The sequence below is a fragment of the Excalfactoria chinensis genome, chromosome 1 (genome assembly GCF_039878825.1).
Source record: "Excalfactoria chinensis isolate bCotChi1 chromosome 1, bCotChi1.hap2, whole genome shotgun sequence".
Taxonomy (NCBI): Eukaryota; Metazoa; Chordata; class Aves; order Galliformes; family Phasianidae; genus Excalfactoria; species Excalfactoria chinensis.
This window is the reverse complement of record NC_092825.1, coordinates 114,049,597-114,066,726: the sequence shown is the minus strand read 5'-3', so window position 1 is coordinate 114,066,726 and position 17,130 is coordinate 114,049,597. Positions and strand designations below refer to the sequence as shown.

Below are 17,130 nucleotides of genomic sequence, written 5' to 3'. Positions count from 1 at the left end.
TGGAAGGGCAACCACCGACTGGGACAGACTTATGTCAGAACTTTTCTCTGCTAAAGACAGATCTACTTGAGCCATGAAAGGTGAAATATGATATGGGCACAAAAAAAAACAAGGGCCACGCCAGCACTTTGTACGTGAGGTGACATATTCCAGCTCACATCATTTGAAGAACTGTAACACAGTCCAGTATAACGACACATTTAGCTAAAAGACAAAATTTATGTATTTTGTGTTTACTTGCTGTAAATTTATTGTTTTTTTACAGTTGAAAATATAAATACAAGGACATTAAATAAATTTACAGGAAACAGTGCAAAGGCAATTTGCCAACAGTTAAAGCGTTCACAGAAAAGCATTCTAGCTACTAGCATTCCAGTACCTTCTTTTATTAACATGTAGTTAAGACCTTGTGGGTAAACACCACAAATGCTTTGATCTCTCACTTTAAAGGCATATTCAGCGTAGTTTCAGACACAGGTGACCAAAAGAATCCAGGTATTGCATTTAGAACCTCATGAGTACTTAGTAATGTGGAGGTTCAACAACCACACCAGAGCATCAGAAAGGTGTTTCACCAATGTATTTTGTTGAGAAGTGTTTCCAGGGATCCCTACTGGGACAGCAGAACCCTTTCTCCCCTCCAGTGAACATCTGCCTCAAAAAGCCCCTTTCCAGGCATTGGCACACTGCAGCGTGGCACTGGCTTTTCTCTGGCAGTATCCAACCTTCCTGCAAGAACCCACGGAGCAAAAGAAACGGTCACAGCCGCACTCTTGTCTAAGAAGCACGCACAACATGTACTCACACTGTTCAGAAATCCCCACAGTGCTGCATGGCTCTGTTTTCTTCCAACCGTTGCGTATGAAGAGCCAAAAATCCACCTTTTCCAGAGAAATATCACAGAGGGAATTAAATGATGATTCAGGAATTAATTGAGGTGGGGGGACCTCAGAACTTGGTTTGCCAAGGAAGGACCAAAACGCAAGCAGAAATAGACTGTAACTGCTCAAGAGCTGCCCCTTAAAAATAGCCACTCAACAAAACAAACAATTTACTAGGCTACTAAATGTAACAGCTAGCATTACTTTCTGTACTTTCTTTAATTAAAAACAAACAAACAAATAAAAACACTTTTAAATCACTGCAGATGAGAGATGGCAGTGTGTTTAATATGTGGAACTCAAGATAAAATATTGAACCTGGTGAAATCAATGGCAAAAGCTCCCACTGACTTAGTCCAGCCACTAAGATAACTTAGCTACATTTAATAACTTACGGGTGACTTATTATCACTCCCTCATTCTTAGTGCTCTATTTTGATGACAGCCAGTTTCTCCACCTCTCTGCGTTGCACTGAAAGAGAACTCTAAGGGTTACAAAATCATGGTGTTCACATATCCAGTCCTGTCTCTGGCAAACCACAGAAAGTGATTTCACTTACTGAACACATTAACTTCTGTATCATTCTGTTAATTATTTCAATTAAAGACAAATGCAAAGTACAATAAAAGTTGCAACAAAACATCAATTATTTTTCTATACAAAAGAATATTTAAATTTATATTACAAGAAATAAATATAAAACTGTCACTAAGATATTTAAAGGCTGACATTCTCCTCCTTATGTACAGCACTAATCTGCAACTCTAACGTACAAAAACAAAAAAAAAAGACAGTATAGCTAACGTTTTTAAAGATAACACAGGAGTTGTAGTTTCCTACATTTATGCAATACTACTAATGCACTATATCCAGATATTTAGTTGTACTGAAAAAGGTCTAAACAAAACTTTTCTTTAAGCGTAAAAATCCACAAAAATCCCTAATGAAGAATCAAAATAGAAATGTGACAGCTGTAATTCGACATCCGAAATACCTTGTCAGAACAGGAGCTTCCTCCCTATTGTTTTTTCCAATTAAGAACTGTCTTGTCTTTGTCAAGCCATTACATGGCTGCCTGCAAGTTTCAGGACAATATATTAAATAAAATCAGTCTTTGGTCTTCTCACGTTATGTAAAACTGTCGAAGTAAATCTCTACTTCATGCTGTAAAACAGCGTTCTGTTCAAAAGGAAATCACATTTTCTCAGTGGAAGGTAGGCTTCCCCTCTTTGAAGTCCTTCTAAGTGAGATACGGCTATTTTGGCTGCCAGTGTCATCCTTTTCTTGAAATACAAGTTGTTTGCCTGTAAAGTCCTGAAGACACACATCACCATTCTGCACACTGAAAGAAACACCATTCTTCTCACCACAAAGGTGGCCTGTAGAAACAAAAAGTGCATCCCCTTTCAAAGAAGGTCAGAATCAGCGTACTTTGCCAGTGAGCGTCAGGAGTTCGTGCTATCTCATTTTATCACTGCAATAACTTCAAGATGAGGATTTTTCTGTACACATTCTGTATATACTCTGTGTGAAACAAGATCTGGGAGACTTTAATATATTGTGCACACTAAAATGTTTCACATTTTCAACCACAAAGGACACAATTCTTGGAATGTAGACTCGGACTTGGAATCAGCATCACCAGATCAGATGCAAAATACTTCCAAACTCCAGTTTTGCATTAACTATAGTTAAGTTCAAGTTTCTCAGTTTTGCCATGGATATGAAATAAACTTGGAGTAAACACGGCAGTTGTTTTTTCCTTTGAAATGCGTTCAACTTGCAACATTTATTTCTGGAAAACAATCAGAATATGACCATGGTCCAAATACTTTTGCAAGCCATATTTAGACTGAAAATCTTAAACATTTCCACGTCCCTACAGTGATCATATGTAATACCACTCCCAAATGAAGTCTCTTTATGGACTGTAACACCAGCTCCACAAACGCTCAACTCAACTGGATAGAATTTCATAATTTTTCTGAGAAATAGGGTTTATTGTTATAAATATTTGCACAAATGCTTTCAGTTGGTCTTTCTTCTTTTTCCTTTTTCTATTCTTTTTCTTTCTCAGAGAGTAGGTAAATTTAAGAGATGTGCCACCATCCTGATTCCACACCTAACATGGGATGGAATAAAATATCAAGATGGGAAAACCCAAAACAGTACTAGTATTTCTTTTGGGAAAGGATCATTTTAAACACAGAAATTGAGTTCACAAACACAAATGCACATCTGTTATTTACAACAGAATTAATCAAAACACACATTTGTTATTTGTGCTACTATTTGTATCACTTCACAAACCAACATTGCCATGACTGGCTACTGCTAAATCTACTGAGACGACAACAGTCAGTGCAGAATCTAATTGTCATTTATGGTTTTGGGAAGAGAAAAACACTGGTGAGAAACATCAAGGCAGTGAAATGAGTTTATTATGGGAACCAAACATCTGATCTTCCCTGGTACATCTGACAAGAAAGGTGCTTACAGCAGCTTTTGGTAAATAAGGCTTACAGCCTTACTGATAAATATTACCTACAACCTGAGATGTAAATCAACAGACCCCACTAAGCATAAGATGGATACTTTAAATCTTTGTGAACCATCTCCTAAACCAGATATGTGATATTATTTGTGAGGAAATCTGAAATATTTTTACCTTATATTACTATTGACCCTATATTATATTATTATTATGAATAATAACTCCTAGAATCATAGAATGGCTTGGGTTGGAAGGGACCCCAAAGATCATCAAGTTCCAACCCCCTGCCACAGGCAAGAGCCACCAACCTCCAGATCTGATGGTACTACACCAGGTTGCCCAGGGCTCCATCCAACTTGGTCTTGAACAGCTCCAGGGATGGGGCATCCACAGCCTCTCTGGGCAGCCTGTGCCAGCACCTCACCACTGCCTCTCTGAAGAACTTTTCCCTGACATCCAAAAATTGGTCAGCAATTCACTTTAAATTAGAGGGAAAGTGCATAGCATTGCAATGATACGTACCATTTCCATTTGCATGCACTGAATAATCATTATTCATTAGCACCGTTGTAGAATTAGTGGAGTTACTGTTTGATTGCAAGGAATTGGAAGAACTGGATACCCCTTGGTTTACAGTCTGCTTCTTTAAACCATTAGTAGCAGTCCTGCTCCAGTCTGCAACAGATAGATATTAGAGAAAATTGTGCAATTCACAGAAGCAATAATGTAGTTTCCTAAACAGAACAACACTCTGCAAAGAATATCACAACTCTTGATGCTTACAATTATTTGCATCTAGTTTGTTTTTTTCTCTTTAACCCCTTCTTAAAGCAACAGGCTTAGTTTTATGACTATGTACCAAATCAGAATTTTCCAGAAACTAAAGAGATGACTGAAAATCATACAGCTTTATGAGAAGGCAACTACTGAATAACAAAATAATTAAACCTATTTATATATACATATATATATATTTTAATTTAAAGTTTTCTTCGTGTTTTTCTGAAGTTGCTGGCAAAACTACAATTGACTCAAACTACAACAAATCTTAGAAGTTCTAATCATGATCAATAGTCTTCTTCAAAGACAGGCCCATATACTGCAGCAGAAGAGACCAGGCTGCAGTTAATAACTTAATGCAAGAACTGCATTAACTGCTGTCTTTAAAGAGTATAATTTAGAGGTTTATTATACGTGGGGAAATAAGTTACGCCTGCAACTAGAATAACAGAATTTACTGAATTTAATAAAAAAGCATATTCTTAAATGCTAGGACCTTTGTGTAAAAATTCTTCGGAAGAAGGAAAAAAAGAACAACAAAAACGTTTTCATGCTTACCAGAGTTTTCAGCTAGCCTGAATTTCCCACAGCACAGATATCTTCTCCACTGCTTACGGACATTCTCCTTTGTTACGCAATAGAAGATGAAAATGAAGAACCCTGCAAAACAATGACATGGATGATAAACAACATTTGGTTTCTTTCATTTGTTTTTAACTTCTAATCATAAGTTTTCTTTGGTGAAAACGTTCACAACTCAGAACTCTGAGGAGTACTGTTCCACTAAACACAGATGGAAGGAATCATGTACACAAATGCAAGAACAAGAAATATAACCAAATCACAAAGTGAATAAAGCTTCTCCTTTCAAACATGAAAGGAGAAGTTCTGTGAGTCCTTAAGTTTACTTTGCTCTTTTAGAAAAAGAATTCAAAGCGATTTCAAAGAGAGAGTGTGATATGACACTGGGAGGCTATGCAGTTCTCAGTACATAGTATGACACTGTTCCATCTGTTAACCAGCTACCTGTTACCAACCGTAACAGAACCAGTAATGCTTGAAGACACTAAAAATAAGGGCAAAAACAAGGAACTATAATTACAACTTGTCTGCAAAGGTGAAAAATACTCTGAAACAAAGGGGAAACACTTAGAATCAATTGGAATTGATAACTGCTATTGTCTGTATTAGCCAAATGAACATGTAAGTAGTCTGGGAAAAGAAAAACTGTGCCTGAAAAAATAGGATCATTGTGTATTGGCTACCCACATGAAAAACGGAAATTACAAGCATCTGTAAGCTGCTCCAAGTGTAGACTTCTACACCCTCTTAAGTCTTTGCAATATAAAAATGACTTGTTTCCTATCTGAAATTGAACTTCTCTGGGTATATGTACAAGCTCATATGTATGCATGCATACATACACAAACACATACATAACTCCTACTTTACTAGGGATAGTTTTGCAGTAACCTATAGTACAAATCTTTCTCAGTACACTTGCTAGTGCTATTGAATATATATGTTGTAGTGTATTGTAGCAGCGTTTACAAGTAGTGAACATTCGAATGCCGCTCTGACAGTAATACAATCTCTTTTACCATGTTGGCTCACAACATCAGAGGCGGATGTTGGTGCTACAGCAATAGAGGTTGAACTTTTTCGCCAGTATCCCATTACATGTTGTTGCTGTGTGACAGATGGCAGCAGAGGGCCACTCTGACACAACGGCATATCAAGTGTTGGTGAAGCAGAGGTGTGTCACTGAATTCCTCCATGCAGAAAAAATGGCACTAACTGACATTAATCTTTGTTTACTGAACATTTATGGAGACCAAACAATGACTGTCAGCACAGTAAGGTGGTGGGTGGTGCCTTTCAGCAGCAGCAACATGAAAGACAAGCCACATTCCATTGCTCTTGTTCATTGTTGATGAAAATGCATAGCTAACAGTGGTGACTACGCTGAAAAACGGTGTTTTGTAGGTTAGAATTTTCTCTATTAAATTCTTTATTCTATTTCTTGTGCTCTTTGTTTCCATGGAAATAAGAAGCATTACTTTCTGGTAATAATTCTGCAATAGCTTGAAATATATTTGTTTTATTAATCATAAGCACACTTGCTAGTGGTCATTTACAGTACCCTGTATTAAAATAAACAAATGTTTAAAATAATGCCTCTGTTTCTTTATGTAGTATGGAATTCTGCAAACCTACTGTCATGATTTCTATTCTATGGCCAGGAAACCATTTAGGTTGTGACACATACCAAATAGGGGAGTAGTATACACTGAGATGCTATTTTCATTGCTTTAGTCTCCCTGGGAAATTATTCCACCAGTAATCTAAAGAGCATTCAAAGAGAAATTTGGATTCAAAATACTATAGGAAAATTTAGGTACACTCAGGTAACAGCATGCAGCTACAGTACCTCATATCTATACAAAATCTTTTGAAGCCCCTGAAATCTGCTTCTGGATATGTCCAGTAGTGTCCCAGCCTGTGCAGTGCTTCATGCCTTCATATCTATTAAAGGCTGTGCTTATAAGGAGCCTTGTCTGTCTCAGTGGTCCTTTGATGAATGCCACACTTCACCCTCACGACTTAGTTGTAAGTTGGAAAATAATACCATTGTATGGGAAACTGTTGATCACAGCCTGAACCTCTGATTAACCACCTGAGGCAAGCAATGAGTCAGCTGCAGGGGCACAGGTGAAGGTAATTCAGCTGTGCTACCAGAAGGGGTGGAGCTTGGCTCCACCTATCCCAGATCTCATTTAAGGACTGACCACCACTAAGGTAGGATCTCTTTTTCTGGAGATCGCTCCCTTGGTGGAGTTTAGTGCAAACCTTCAACATCAGTGAGCATTTTCCCTTTATCCTTCTATCACATACAAAACATCTGTATAATCTCTGTCTACCTACTGACTGTATAACCATACAACCATTTTCACTAAGTTAACTGTATTATTTTTTGAATGCTTACAGTAACTGAGTACACATTTAATCTCTTGACATACTGTCACTTTCCATGGTATCTGGTTTGCATATATTTAAACTATAATATGGATATAAATATATTATACATGTAATTAGTAGACAGCTTTTCTATATCTTACTGTAACATAAAACTACATTAAAGCAGCATAATATTCAATTTAATCAACTTGCTAAAGAACTTACCAAAATCACAACTTTGTTTCTGAATTATGAAAGTGCCATTTTCAAATGTTTCAAATGTTTTGTTCGTTATAGTGTTGGCAGTAGGCTGACACATAAAAGCATAAACTTACCTTGCAAAGTGTTGAAGATGGTAAAGAGGTAGGTAAAAACCTCATTTACTGTGAAGAAAGCGAATCCCCAAGTAATTCCCAACAAAAATGTGAGGCCAGCAACACTCCGAAGGTCTTGAATGCTTGTTTTTCTCTGAGCACCAAGCTGCTTTTTCTTTTTTATGCGACACAGCTGGATCAGCACAACAATGAACATGCTGATATTGATCAGGAATATCACACAGAAGTATCCCACAGCAGTAATATAGAAGACAATTCTATTTTTAATCCAGCAGCTAAAACACAAGAATAAAGTCTGTCACCCATCAACAGAAAAAGAATTTGAAATAAATACAAGATAAAGGTGTATTTTGTTTTAATTAGAAATCATTTTTGGCTTATTTAGTAAAAAGTTGTAGGGTTTTTTTGTTTGTTTGTTTGTTTTTTGTTTGTTTTTTTTACCAAAAGCAAGTGCACTCATGTAGACAGTTACCACAAAGCATGCAACATATTATAGAGCTATACTACTGCAAAGCTCTCTCACTGCTTCTTTCCTTCCCCCAGCTTTGAAGAAAAGCAATTTAGTACAATCCCACCCCTTCCCTTCCCAAAAGAAAAGAAAGCGAGCATCTCCTTTTATTTAACTTACAATTCATCAGGTCTGGTTTTTGAAACCCTCCCAGTGGATATAAGTCCATAGTTATCTGGCGATATTGCCACCACAATAGCCACAACTACTGCTGGTAACCCTAAAAGATTAGACCAAAAGACCAAAAACATAAGTGAAAATCTTGACAAATACGAAATTATAACTTGAAACTATGATGGGGCATTCAAGCTGTGCTCAAGAACATAAGTTGGAGAGCAACCACAGTTCCTCTCTGCAGCTAGCTCCAAACTTTCTCACTTAGGCAACAAAAATTGTTACATGTCAAACTGATTTAAAACATTTAATAAAGTAATAAAGCATACTCAATTTTATTTCTTATATCCATTTGAAGAAAACAATTCTATTGAGTTTAGTGCCTTTACTAGTGTTTAACTCAAGTGGCCAAAGATGATAACAAGGGCAATAACAATCTCCTCATCTTTGAACCAGTTACATCCGCCTTGCCACATTTTGTTAGTAACAGTGCTATTCCAGAAACGGAATGTATATATCTAATTGCATTTATTTTCAAAACACAACTGATGCTGTCTGTCTAGCTAATGGAAATAAGCCATTTTGAAGGGGACAGACTCTTTACCAAGATCTATTGTGACAGGACAAGGGGAAATCATTTCAAACTAAAAGAGGGGAAATTTAGACTGGATATAAGGTTTTTTGTTTGTTTGTTTTTAATGATAAGAGTGGATGGTAGATGTCCATAGAGACATTTCAGGGTCAGGCTGGAACATGGCTTTGAGCACCCTGATCAAGCCTGTAGGTGCCCCTGGTCATTGCAGGTAAGTTGGAATAGATGACCTTTAAAAGTCCTTTCCAACTCAAACCATTTCATGATTCAAATTTGGTTCTGCTGTACTTGCAAAAGGAAAATCCATTATTCCCTTACATTGTAACAGTCTGTTTTCCACATTGCAATCTGAGAACACCTGTACTTAGGGAGGAGTTCACTACCTCAAAGTTGGAATTAATACCATCAGATTTAGTGATAATGAATTCTTTGTAATTGATGGTAGTAACATTTAGCAACTGCTTCTTTTTCATTTCCAAACAGTGTCACCTTTGCAGAAATATTTGGTGAGTTGATACATATATCTAGAATCCAAAAAGTACATCCAATACGTACCCCAACCAACAAGGCAAAACTTAAGAATGTATTTCCGCACATAGGTATTAAAGACTTTCACAAGTGCAAGATACATGTGGAAAGCTTCTAGGCCCATCCAGGTAAATGAAACCAAGAGAAAATAGTGAAGAAATACAGCAACTGCAATGCACAGGCCTCGTTTGTTATACAATGCAATCCATGAGTCAAGGAGGAAAACTAGGTTGAGGAGAAGTAGTGCAGCACACAGCTGAATTAATATTTTGGATGGATAGTCTCTCCGGATTTTCCTAAAAAGAAAATTGGCAAGATGACATCAATTGTTCACGTATCTCCGGCTTACTTTCTCTTTTGTATTCTTTAGTTCATAAATGCAAAGAAAAATATATATATATATGTTTTTTCATTTATATACAGTGATTTTTACATCGAATTTATACATGGGACAGAATTTTATAACACATTTCCAATATAACAGTCCATATGAATAAAGTCTGTTTTAGAAAGATTACACAGATTTAAACTATAGCTTTGATTCCTAGATATTCGTACCTCTTCTTTTTTAACACTGTATGCTAGGCAGCTTCTTGCTATACTACTTTCAAAACACAAAGTGAGTGTTCTTTAGAGCTAACCTATTTTAGACTTTTGAATAGGCTTCTAAAACCTTGATAGAGCCAAGTATTTATTATTAATGGGATGATAAGAGAGTAAACGGGTGCCAAATAAATTCTAGGAGGATTTCCAGAACACACCATTGAAGACTTAACAGTTGAACCTCAAATATCTTAACAAAATGTTCCAACAAAGACAAATTTGTGCATTATTAATAGAGACAGAATCAATAACTACTGAAAAAGACTTTGCTGTGAAGACTAAAGACAAATATAATTGAAGAATAATGGGAGCTGAGTTGAAAAGATACTTACTCAAAAGCTATGTAAGTCACAAGAGTGATAGAAAGGAAAATTGCAGACAGGCCACAGCCTATATACGATATAAAAGTCAGTACCAACTCTTGCGTGGGACTTAAAGGAGTATTTCCATACAGATTCTAAAAGGCAAAGAGAAGGCAATTTCAGAGAGCATACTTATGAAATGGAAAAACATAAACAAAAGAAATAAACACCTGAAAATGCACAAAACAGAAGCAAAACATTTTCTCTATGGTTCCTGTAAAAGGTTTGTTGGAAAACAGAAATGTCAGTACAACTGTGGAAGTCTGATTAAAATAATTTTAAATTGCATTTATTCAAACTTTTTTTGTACAGAACATACAATGGCCTAAATGTATGAGCTGCAGTTTAATAAGCACTTAATCAGTTTTTACTTTAATGAAACTCAAGGCCTCCATTCAACAAGCAGCTCAAGGACATTAGTAGCTTTACATCTCTATGTACTAAGCATGAAGTGAACAGAACTGAATTAGTATTTAATAAATTGTATGTATTTTCTGAATCTTCATTCGCTGAATATGAGGCACAATTTAGCATTTTCTTGAATTGAGATATGTAATTTTTGAAATACTTACCATTAAAACTGCAAAGCTCGTGAGGTGGTTGCATGAACAAACTGTTTCATTTACTCTACTTTCTTTAACAATGCAGCCTTCATATGACCAGCCTCCATGTCCACCTGTTACAGAAAACAGCCTTGTAATTGCATGGCTTTCTACTAGTAACGTGGGTTAGCATACCTAAAGCAACATGATATCTTGAGTGATATTGAGTACTTACCATTTTTATTGAAGTCCCAAAAAACACATCTAACTGTTGAATTATCCTGTTGGGAGGTAAAAATAAAAATGATAATTTTAAAAAAGATATTTTACTTAACTGTAAGTTTATGATCAAGAAATTTCTATTATGTACAGAATACAGGGAAGAATAAATGCTACATACATCAAGTATACCTGTTCTACATGAATACTACATAAACTTAAATGCACAGAAGAGATCAGTATCACAATATGCAGGTAAAAACATGAAGAACAAATATGAAGTGACCTCACAGGAGATAGGTCTCCCACCTATGCTGATACTCCACTCCTGGAAGAACACTAAGAACGGTGTTTCACTGCCTTTCTACACTACACAAATTCTTTGAATTTTTCATCCTTCCTGATTTTGTATGTATCAAGAAATTCACCACACTGAAAAGGAAAAACTCATCTTCTTTAGCAAGCATCTGATAACTTTATACTAACAGCATGTTAAAGGCTCTCTCCCATGAAAGCCCTATAAACTGTAGTAGTACACTACTTCTCCAAATAGCAATAATTCTGCCTTTATATCTCAAAACTGGTAGAATCCCAACAGTTTACAATATTTTAGGATTTTCAACTTCAAATTTTGAAATTCCATTAAAATATGGGATAGAATAGATGTATTTTAATCCTTGGTGCTCATTTATGAAAGAGATGCTATGTAAGAGTCCTAGTATTTCCTGATGACCCAATCCTGTGTTTCAGTTTAAGAATCAGTATTCCCCCCCAAGAAAAAAGAATTACTTGGCTTTCTGGCCATGTAGCACCTAAGAATGTCATGACTGCATTATCTCCCTAGCAAACCCCACTGTCAGGCTTTCCCATAAGAGCTCTTATTCTTTGGAGAATAATACAAGAGGTAAGGTAGAAAGGATCAAAACTTCAGAGCTGACAGAGTAAAATTACATCAAATCATCTGAGAACAAAAATTAATATAAACAATAAGTAAGCAAATATGAGATTTTGAAAGTCCACGCTAGTAAAGCAGAACCAACTGATCCGTATTTCTAGTACAGCAACTCCAATGGAGGCAACAAAAGCAAATTCTGTCAGCCAAAACAAATCATACCTGATTAGGTCTGATATTCTGCAAAGTAACAGTCACATTTGCCTTTAGGTTGCTAATTGTGAGGTTAGCAACACTTGATGATATAACACTACTGATTAAAGATGCATTCTTCAGGGACAGATCCTACAACAAAAAATAATTCAATTTTAAAATCAAAGAAAACAACAGTACAGTTTACACAAGTTCAGGTATAATATGAATTGAGTATTGGACTAAAGTAATTTCTTTTTAAATAAGGAAAGTTTAAAATATGTTTTATGGCCAAAAACCAAGGCAGTTCAGATTTTATTTTTGCTCAAGTGCTGAATTTAAACTCTCATGAACAGTGGATTAAAAAAGTACCTGGAACACACTGGTCTTTTTAAAGAAATTGAAAATAATTCTAGAAGCCAAGTCCATCTCTTCTGGAGGTAAATTTGTGAGTAGTGATGAAGGAAGCGTAATTGATCCAAGATTATTTAAGTCGTGAATTGCATTAGGGCCAAGAGAGATCTGAAAAATAAATGCAAGAGTTATGCCTCATTTCTGTCACTAAAGAAAAATTAAATTATGCCTTATATCCAGTTTAGAACTCTGAAATACACATCTCTCAAATCACTGCCAGGAACTCACTGCTGCTCTCTCATTTCTCTTCTGCTCAAAGGAATAAAAAGCATCTGCAGGCCTAAAAGTAGTGCCACTTCAGTACCAGAGAACAGTTCCAGTACTACAAACAGCTTATGTTAAGCTATTTCCTTGTCTGAGAGGATGCAGAGTGCCAATATTTGTTCACAACTTTCCATCTTTCCTCACTTAAGCCTCCAAGGGTTGTACTGTCCAAATCAGAACTTCTCAACCTGGAGAGAAGGGGTTCTGAGTGAGAGAAAGTGTATCCAAAATTTCTAAGCACTTTTTTCTTGGCAAGACCAAATACTCGTGAGTGACAATTGTATGAATGTCATTATTCAAGCAATGTAGTAAGTTCTTTCCTGGCACTGACAATTTCCTGCAATTAATCTCCTAACACATGTGACAACAATCCTTGACAAATTTTAGCACAGTCAGGGTAGGTGATTAAATGACTCATGATTCTGAGTTCTCATAGCAAAATTATGCAGCCAAGCTCTCTAGTGTTCTCACTGTGCCCTCTAACAGCCTATTAGACACAGGCCAGTTTCTGCTAACTCAGTTGCATAATTTAGTCTATAACAGAAAATTAAAAAAAAAAAATCTGAAAAATTTCAAAAAGCAAAGCCTTTTTTTCTTCGAAAACTGCCTGAACTAAAGATCCTGAACTTGTGACACAAATGCAAAACAGAAGTCATATTATAAATAAAATAAATATTAAAACATAAACATTTTAAACATGAACTTATGAAATTTCATAAAATTTTCAATTATCAATGTCCTACCTGGAGATCAGATGAATCCTGGACAGCAAAAGACATTTGGTTGGAGCGGATGCTACTGGCTTTTACAACTGCCAGAGCCAAGGATGGGGAGGAAAAATCAGCAGACACTGTTGAAAAGTTCAGTTTTAAGCCAATATAATCCACTACTTTTATAATTCTGTTAAGAAAAAGAGAAGCTTAGTATTACCAAGCACAAAGTTGTGGTTATGGAGCAGCAATCCAAACACAATGCAAAATACAGCTTATTCTTCTCACTTACCATGATTTGAACACAAAAATGTTTTTTTCTTAGCATTATATTATCGTACAGCAAAGTAACACTATAATAATAGTCCTTTAATGTGTAAGCAAGTCAAAGAACAAGAAACATTCTTTTGGACTAGAATTATTAAAAAACGAAGCACACTGATGGTAATTTATCAAGACAGTTGATACAACACAACTTTAATCTATTGCCAGATGGACCTACCTGTTAGAAATTTGGGGTGGTAATTGTTGAGAAGCTGTCAGGACTCTGCTAACCTCACTCACCATCCGTTCTACATCTTCTGACTCTACTTTTCCAGCTGCTAAATCTTTTTCTATTTTGGATACTATTTGCTCAGCCGTGGTGACATTAATGGTGGTATATATGGAAGTTGTGTATGTGGTAGTTGACAGTATTTTTCCTGTAACAAAAAAAAAGTTGTGCATTTTTCTAAGTATTGAGCTTAAGAAATGAAGTAAGCAGAAAAATTAAACAGTTTTCTTGAGTGGAAAAGCTTACCACAAATACACGCATGTTACATGAAACAGTCTTTTTTCTGCTCTCTATCAGCTACTTTGTTGTTAGTAATACTTATAGTCTTAGGAAAATATAGCACAAAGTTTCAAATAGTCATCATTGACTATACTTTATATTGATTATAAAATCACCATAAGTGATGCTAAATAATCTATTATTCTGAATTTTTAGCTACTGGGTGGCTGCCAGAAGAAGGAAATCAGGAGAAAACCAGAAAAACTAACTACCACAGTCAACAAAATATTGTGGCATGAGGTACCACTCATCATAGCTAGAGACATCAGGACATGTTCTAAAATGAGCAAACAGATTTTGAAAGTTGTGTCAGGCTTGTCACAGTAACTGGAAGATGATAGCTAAGACACGTAACCAAAATCTTGTTTAAAAAAATGAAAGCAAATTCAGTGTATGGAATTCAAACTAAAAGATATTTTTTATTTTTCATATTTACCTGTGCTTCCATTAGGCAGGCTACCATGGCCATCAGCAGTAGAACGAGGATGAGAAGCTGAGACAGAATGTTTGACAGGACTAACAGTAGGGGTTACTGAGAAAGGAGTAAGGGGAAAAATAGGTACTGTAGTAAAGTTATCAATAATTTGTTGGGTTGAATCTGTAGCAAGAGGAATTTGTGCAACAAAGCTGGTGGTAGTTTCAAAAGGTGGAATTGCTATTGGAGGTTTGGGAGGAAGCTCAGAAGGGGAAACTGCAGTAGGTTTAGTGAAATTTACAGCAGGAGAAATGATTGTGATAGGCTTGCTAATATATGTAGTATCAGATTTAATTGAGAGAGCAACATTAGAAATAGATTTTGTTGCAGGTGTGGAAGAGAGAATTGTAGTGAAAGATTTATTATAAACTATGGAGAGAAAAGTTGCCATGGTATGCTGAGCAAGAGACTCAGTAGAGGAATATGTAGTGGTATCAGTAGTAGAAGACAAAGATGTTGCAGTGGTAAAAGTTTCCGAGAGAGGATTTGCAGTGGAAGGTGTGGAGAGAGTTTCAGAAAATATATTTTCTGTAAATGGGGGGATCAGTGGTCTAATTGTGGGAGTCTGTTTTGCAGAAACCACAGTCGGGGAAAGAAAAGCACTAGATTTGAGGGAAGAGATAGTCGTCTTTTTATGGGGAGGAAGAGAATGAGAGGATGGAACCCATATGGGATCAGGCGGCAATTCTATAACACTGTTAAAAAAAAAAAAAACAAAAAAAAACACATAAATACATGTTAAATTTAACATTATCTATATTTTAAACAAAATTAGCTATAATAGAAGAACACACATGGATGATGTGGGCATATTACTAATATTTTATATTTTAAAATTCATCAGGTCAGATGTCTCATGCCCTAGTGACAAATAGTACTTCTGTAATCTACTTTGTTATAGTTGTTAGTCCACATATAATATCACTTCTTTTTGTTGGCTTTGGAGGTGACATGATTCTAAACTCAAAAGCTACTGATACCACAGGAAAAAAGAAAAAAAAGAAAAAGAAAGAAAGAGAGGAGAAGGAGGGACAGAGAGGAAAGAGAAGGGAACTGTACAAGAAGACATCCATCAACTTGTGCGTTCCTAGCTATCATATTGCAACTTGAAAGTTCATTCTATTTATCCATTAAAAAGATAAGGAAATAAGCATGCCAATCTGTTTGTATTTATACTTACTACATCTTTAATTCTTCAGCAGACATGGAACAATACTTCAGTGACGAACAGCAGCACTGATCTGAAATGACAAAGAAGCATTAACATAGTTTGCTATGAAGCATAAAAATTGCTTATACCATTAAACAGGTTATTCAAACAAGGGTGTGTTTTACAGGGTTTTGTTTTGTTTTTTAACAATAGTGTGTTTTGCATAATTAGTTTCAAGTTTTTTGCTCAATGCCTCAGAAATTTCTCTTTTGAGAGAAACCAGAATGCAAAGCTGTATGCTTTGAAACAAAAAATGCACGTGCCCCTCTATACTATCAAAATACAACTAAGAAAACTGGGCTACATTATAAACTTTGAGAAATGCATTTGTGTTCACAAGTAATGTTACAGATAACACTTTCAATATCAAAAAATGCTTTATTAATGTAGTCAGCAGCTTTATATGAGTTGCTTCTTTTTTTACACACACAAAAAAAATCAGAAAGCCTGTATTTTTTATGCATTGTTATTCAAAAAACAATTCTTTTTATTTAAAGTTAAGGGAGCTTTTTTAGGTACTTGGAAGTCAACTGTAAAGACATGACAGTTAATCTGAGAAGACTGTGTTTAAAGCATAACTTACGAATTTTGCCTATTTCTTCTTTCTCTTCTAAACTGCTTATGTTCTCTTTCTTATCCAGCTTTATTATGAAATTGCAGTGTGTACTATAATGAAAAGAAAAAGCCTTAGATTCGAGAAATAATTATGTCATTCCAATACCTGAATCTAATGACAAATAATAAATCAAAAAATGCTTTTTTTTTTCCCCCTCTAGGCTTTCTCAAACCTGGGGAAGCATGTAGAACACAATGTCAGGATAAAACAAAGAGCAATATATCTATTTCTAGCAGTTTATTTCCTTATTCCTCCACAGATTCTGACAATTCTTAAATGTGATCCTCTCTAGTCAATGTTAGCCACTAAAGAGTAAGTAATTTTGTAAACATAATAACAACCTCTCTTGTTACTGCAGAGAAACTCCAGAACTAGCAAGTATAGTAGATGGCTGTTAGTATATCCTTGCCTAAGGAAACCCAGTGTTCTCTCACAAGATCTAAAAAAATAAGCTTACATGACTCAAGCCAAGAATTACACTTTTTACATTTACACCTCAATTACATGAATCCCTACCTAAACTAGCAAACATACAGTTCTTCCTCAGCAGCTCAAACTCATAAATGAACAGAAAGGGAACATAAAGATGAAGCAAAACTTCTTTACAA

The 17,130-nt window shown here is 35.6% G+C and overlaps 1 protein-coding gene across 2 annotated transcripts in view; it reads right to left on the bottom strand.

The window, feature by feature from the left end:
• Positions 1-235: 235 nt before the first annotated feature.
• ADGRG2 (adhesion G protein-coupled receptor G2) overlaps positions 236-17,130 on the bottom strand; it is a 55,668-nt gene continuing 38,773 nt past the window's right edge. Inside the window, exons 12-27 of one of the 2 annotated variants that reach the window (XM_072335837.1) lie at positions 16,490-16,572; positions 15,877-15,937; positions 14,658-15,391; positions 13,892-14,090; positions 13,423-13,579; positions 12,374-12,523; positions 12,032-12,154; positions 10,934-10,979; positions 10,729-10,832; positions 10,127-10,251; positions 9,219-9,487; positions 8,078-8,177; positions 7,450-7,724; positions 4,715-4,816; positions 3,899-4,051; positions 236-2,261 (exon numbers count right to left, since the gene is read on the bottom strand). In XM_072335837.1, the coding sequence (XP_072191938.1) occupies positions 2,077-2,261; positions 3,899-4,051; positions 4,715-4,816; positions 7,450-7,724; positions 8,078-8,177; positions 9,219-9,487; positions 10,127-10,251; positions 10,729-10,832; positions 10,934-10,979; positions 12,032-12,154; positions 12,374-12,523; positions 13,423-13,579; positions 13,892-14,090; positions 14,658-15,391; positions 15,877-15,937; positions 16,490-16,572 (2,866 nt within the window). In that variant the 3' untranslated portion in view covers positions 236-2,076. The remainder of the gene's footprint in view (positions 2,262-3,898; positions 4,052-4,714; positions 4,817-7,449; positions 7,725-8,077; positions 8,178-9,218; positions 9,488-10,126; positions 10,252-10,728; positions 10,833-10,933; positions 10,980-12,031; positions 12,155-12,373; positions 12,524-13,422; positions 13,580-13,891; positions 14,091-14,657; positions 15,392-15,876; positions 15,938-16,489; positions 16,573-17,130) is intronic. The other variant, XM_072335830.1, reaches the window with a different exon arrangement.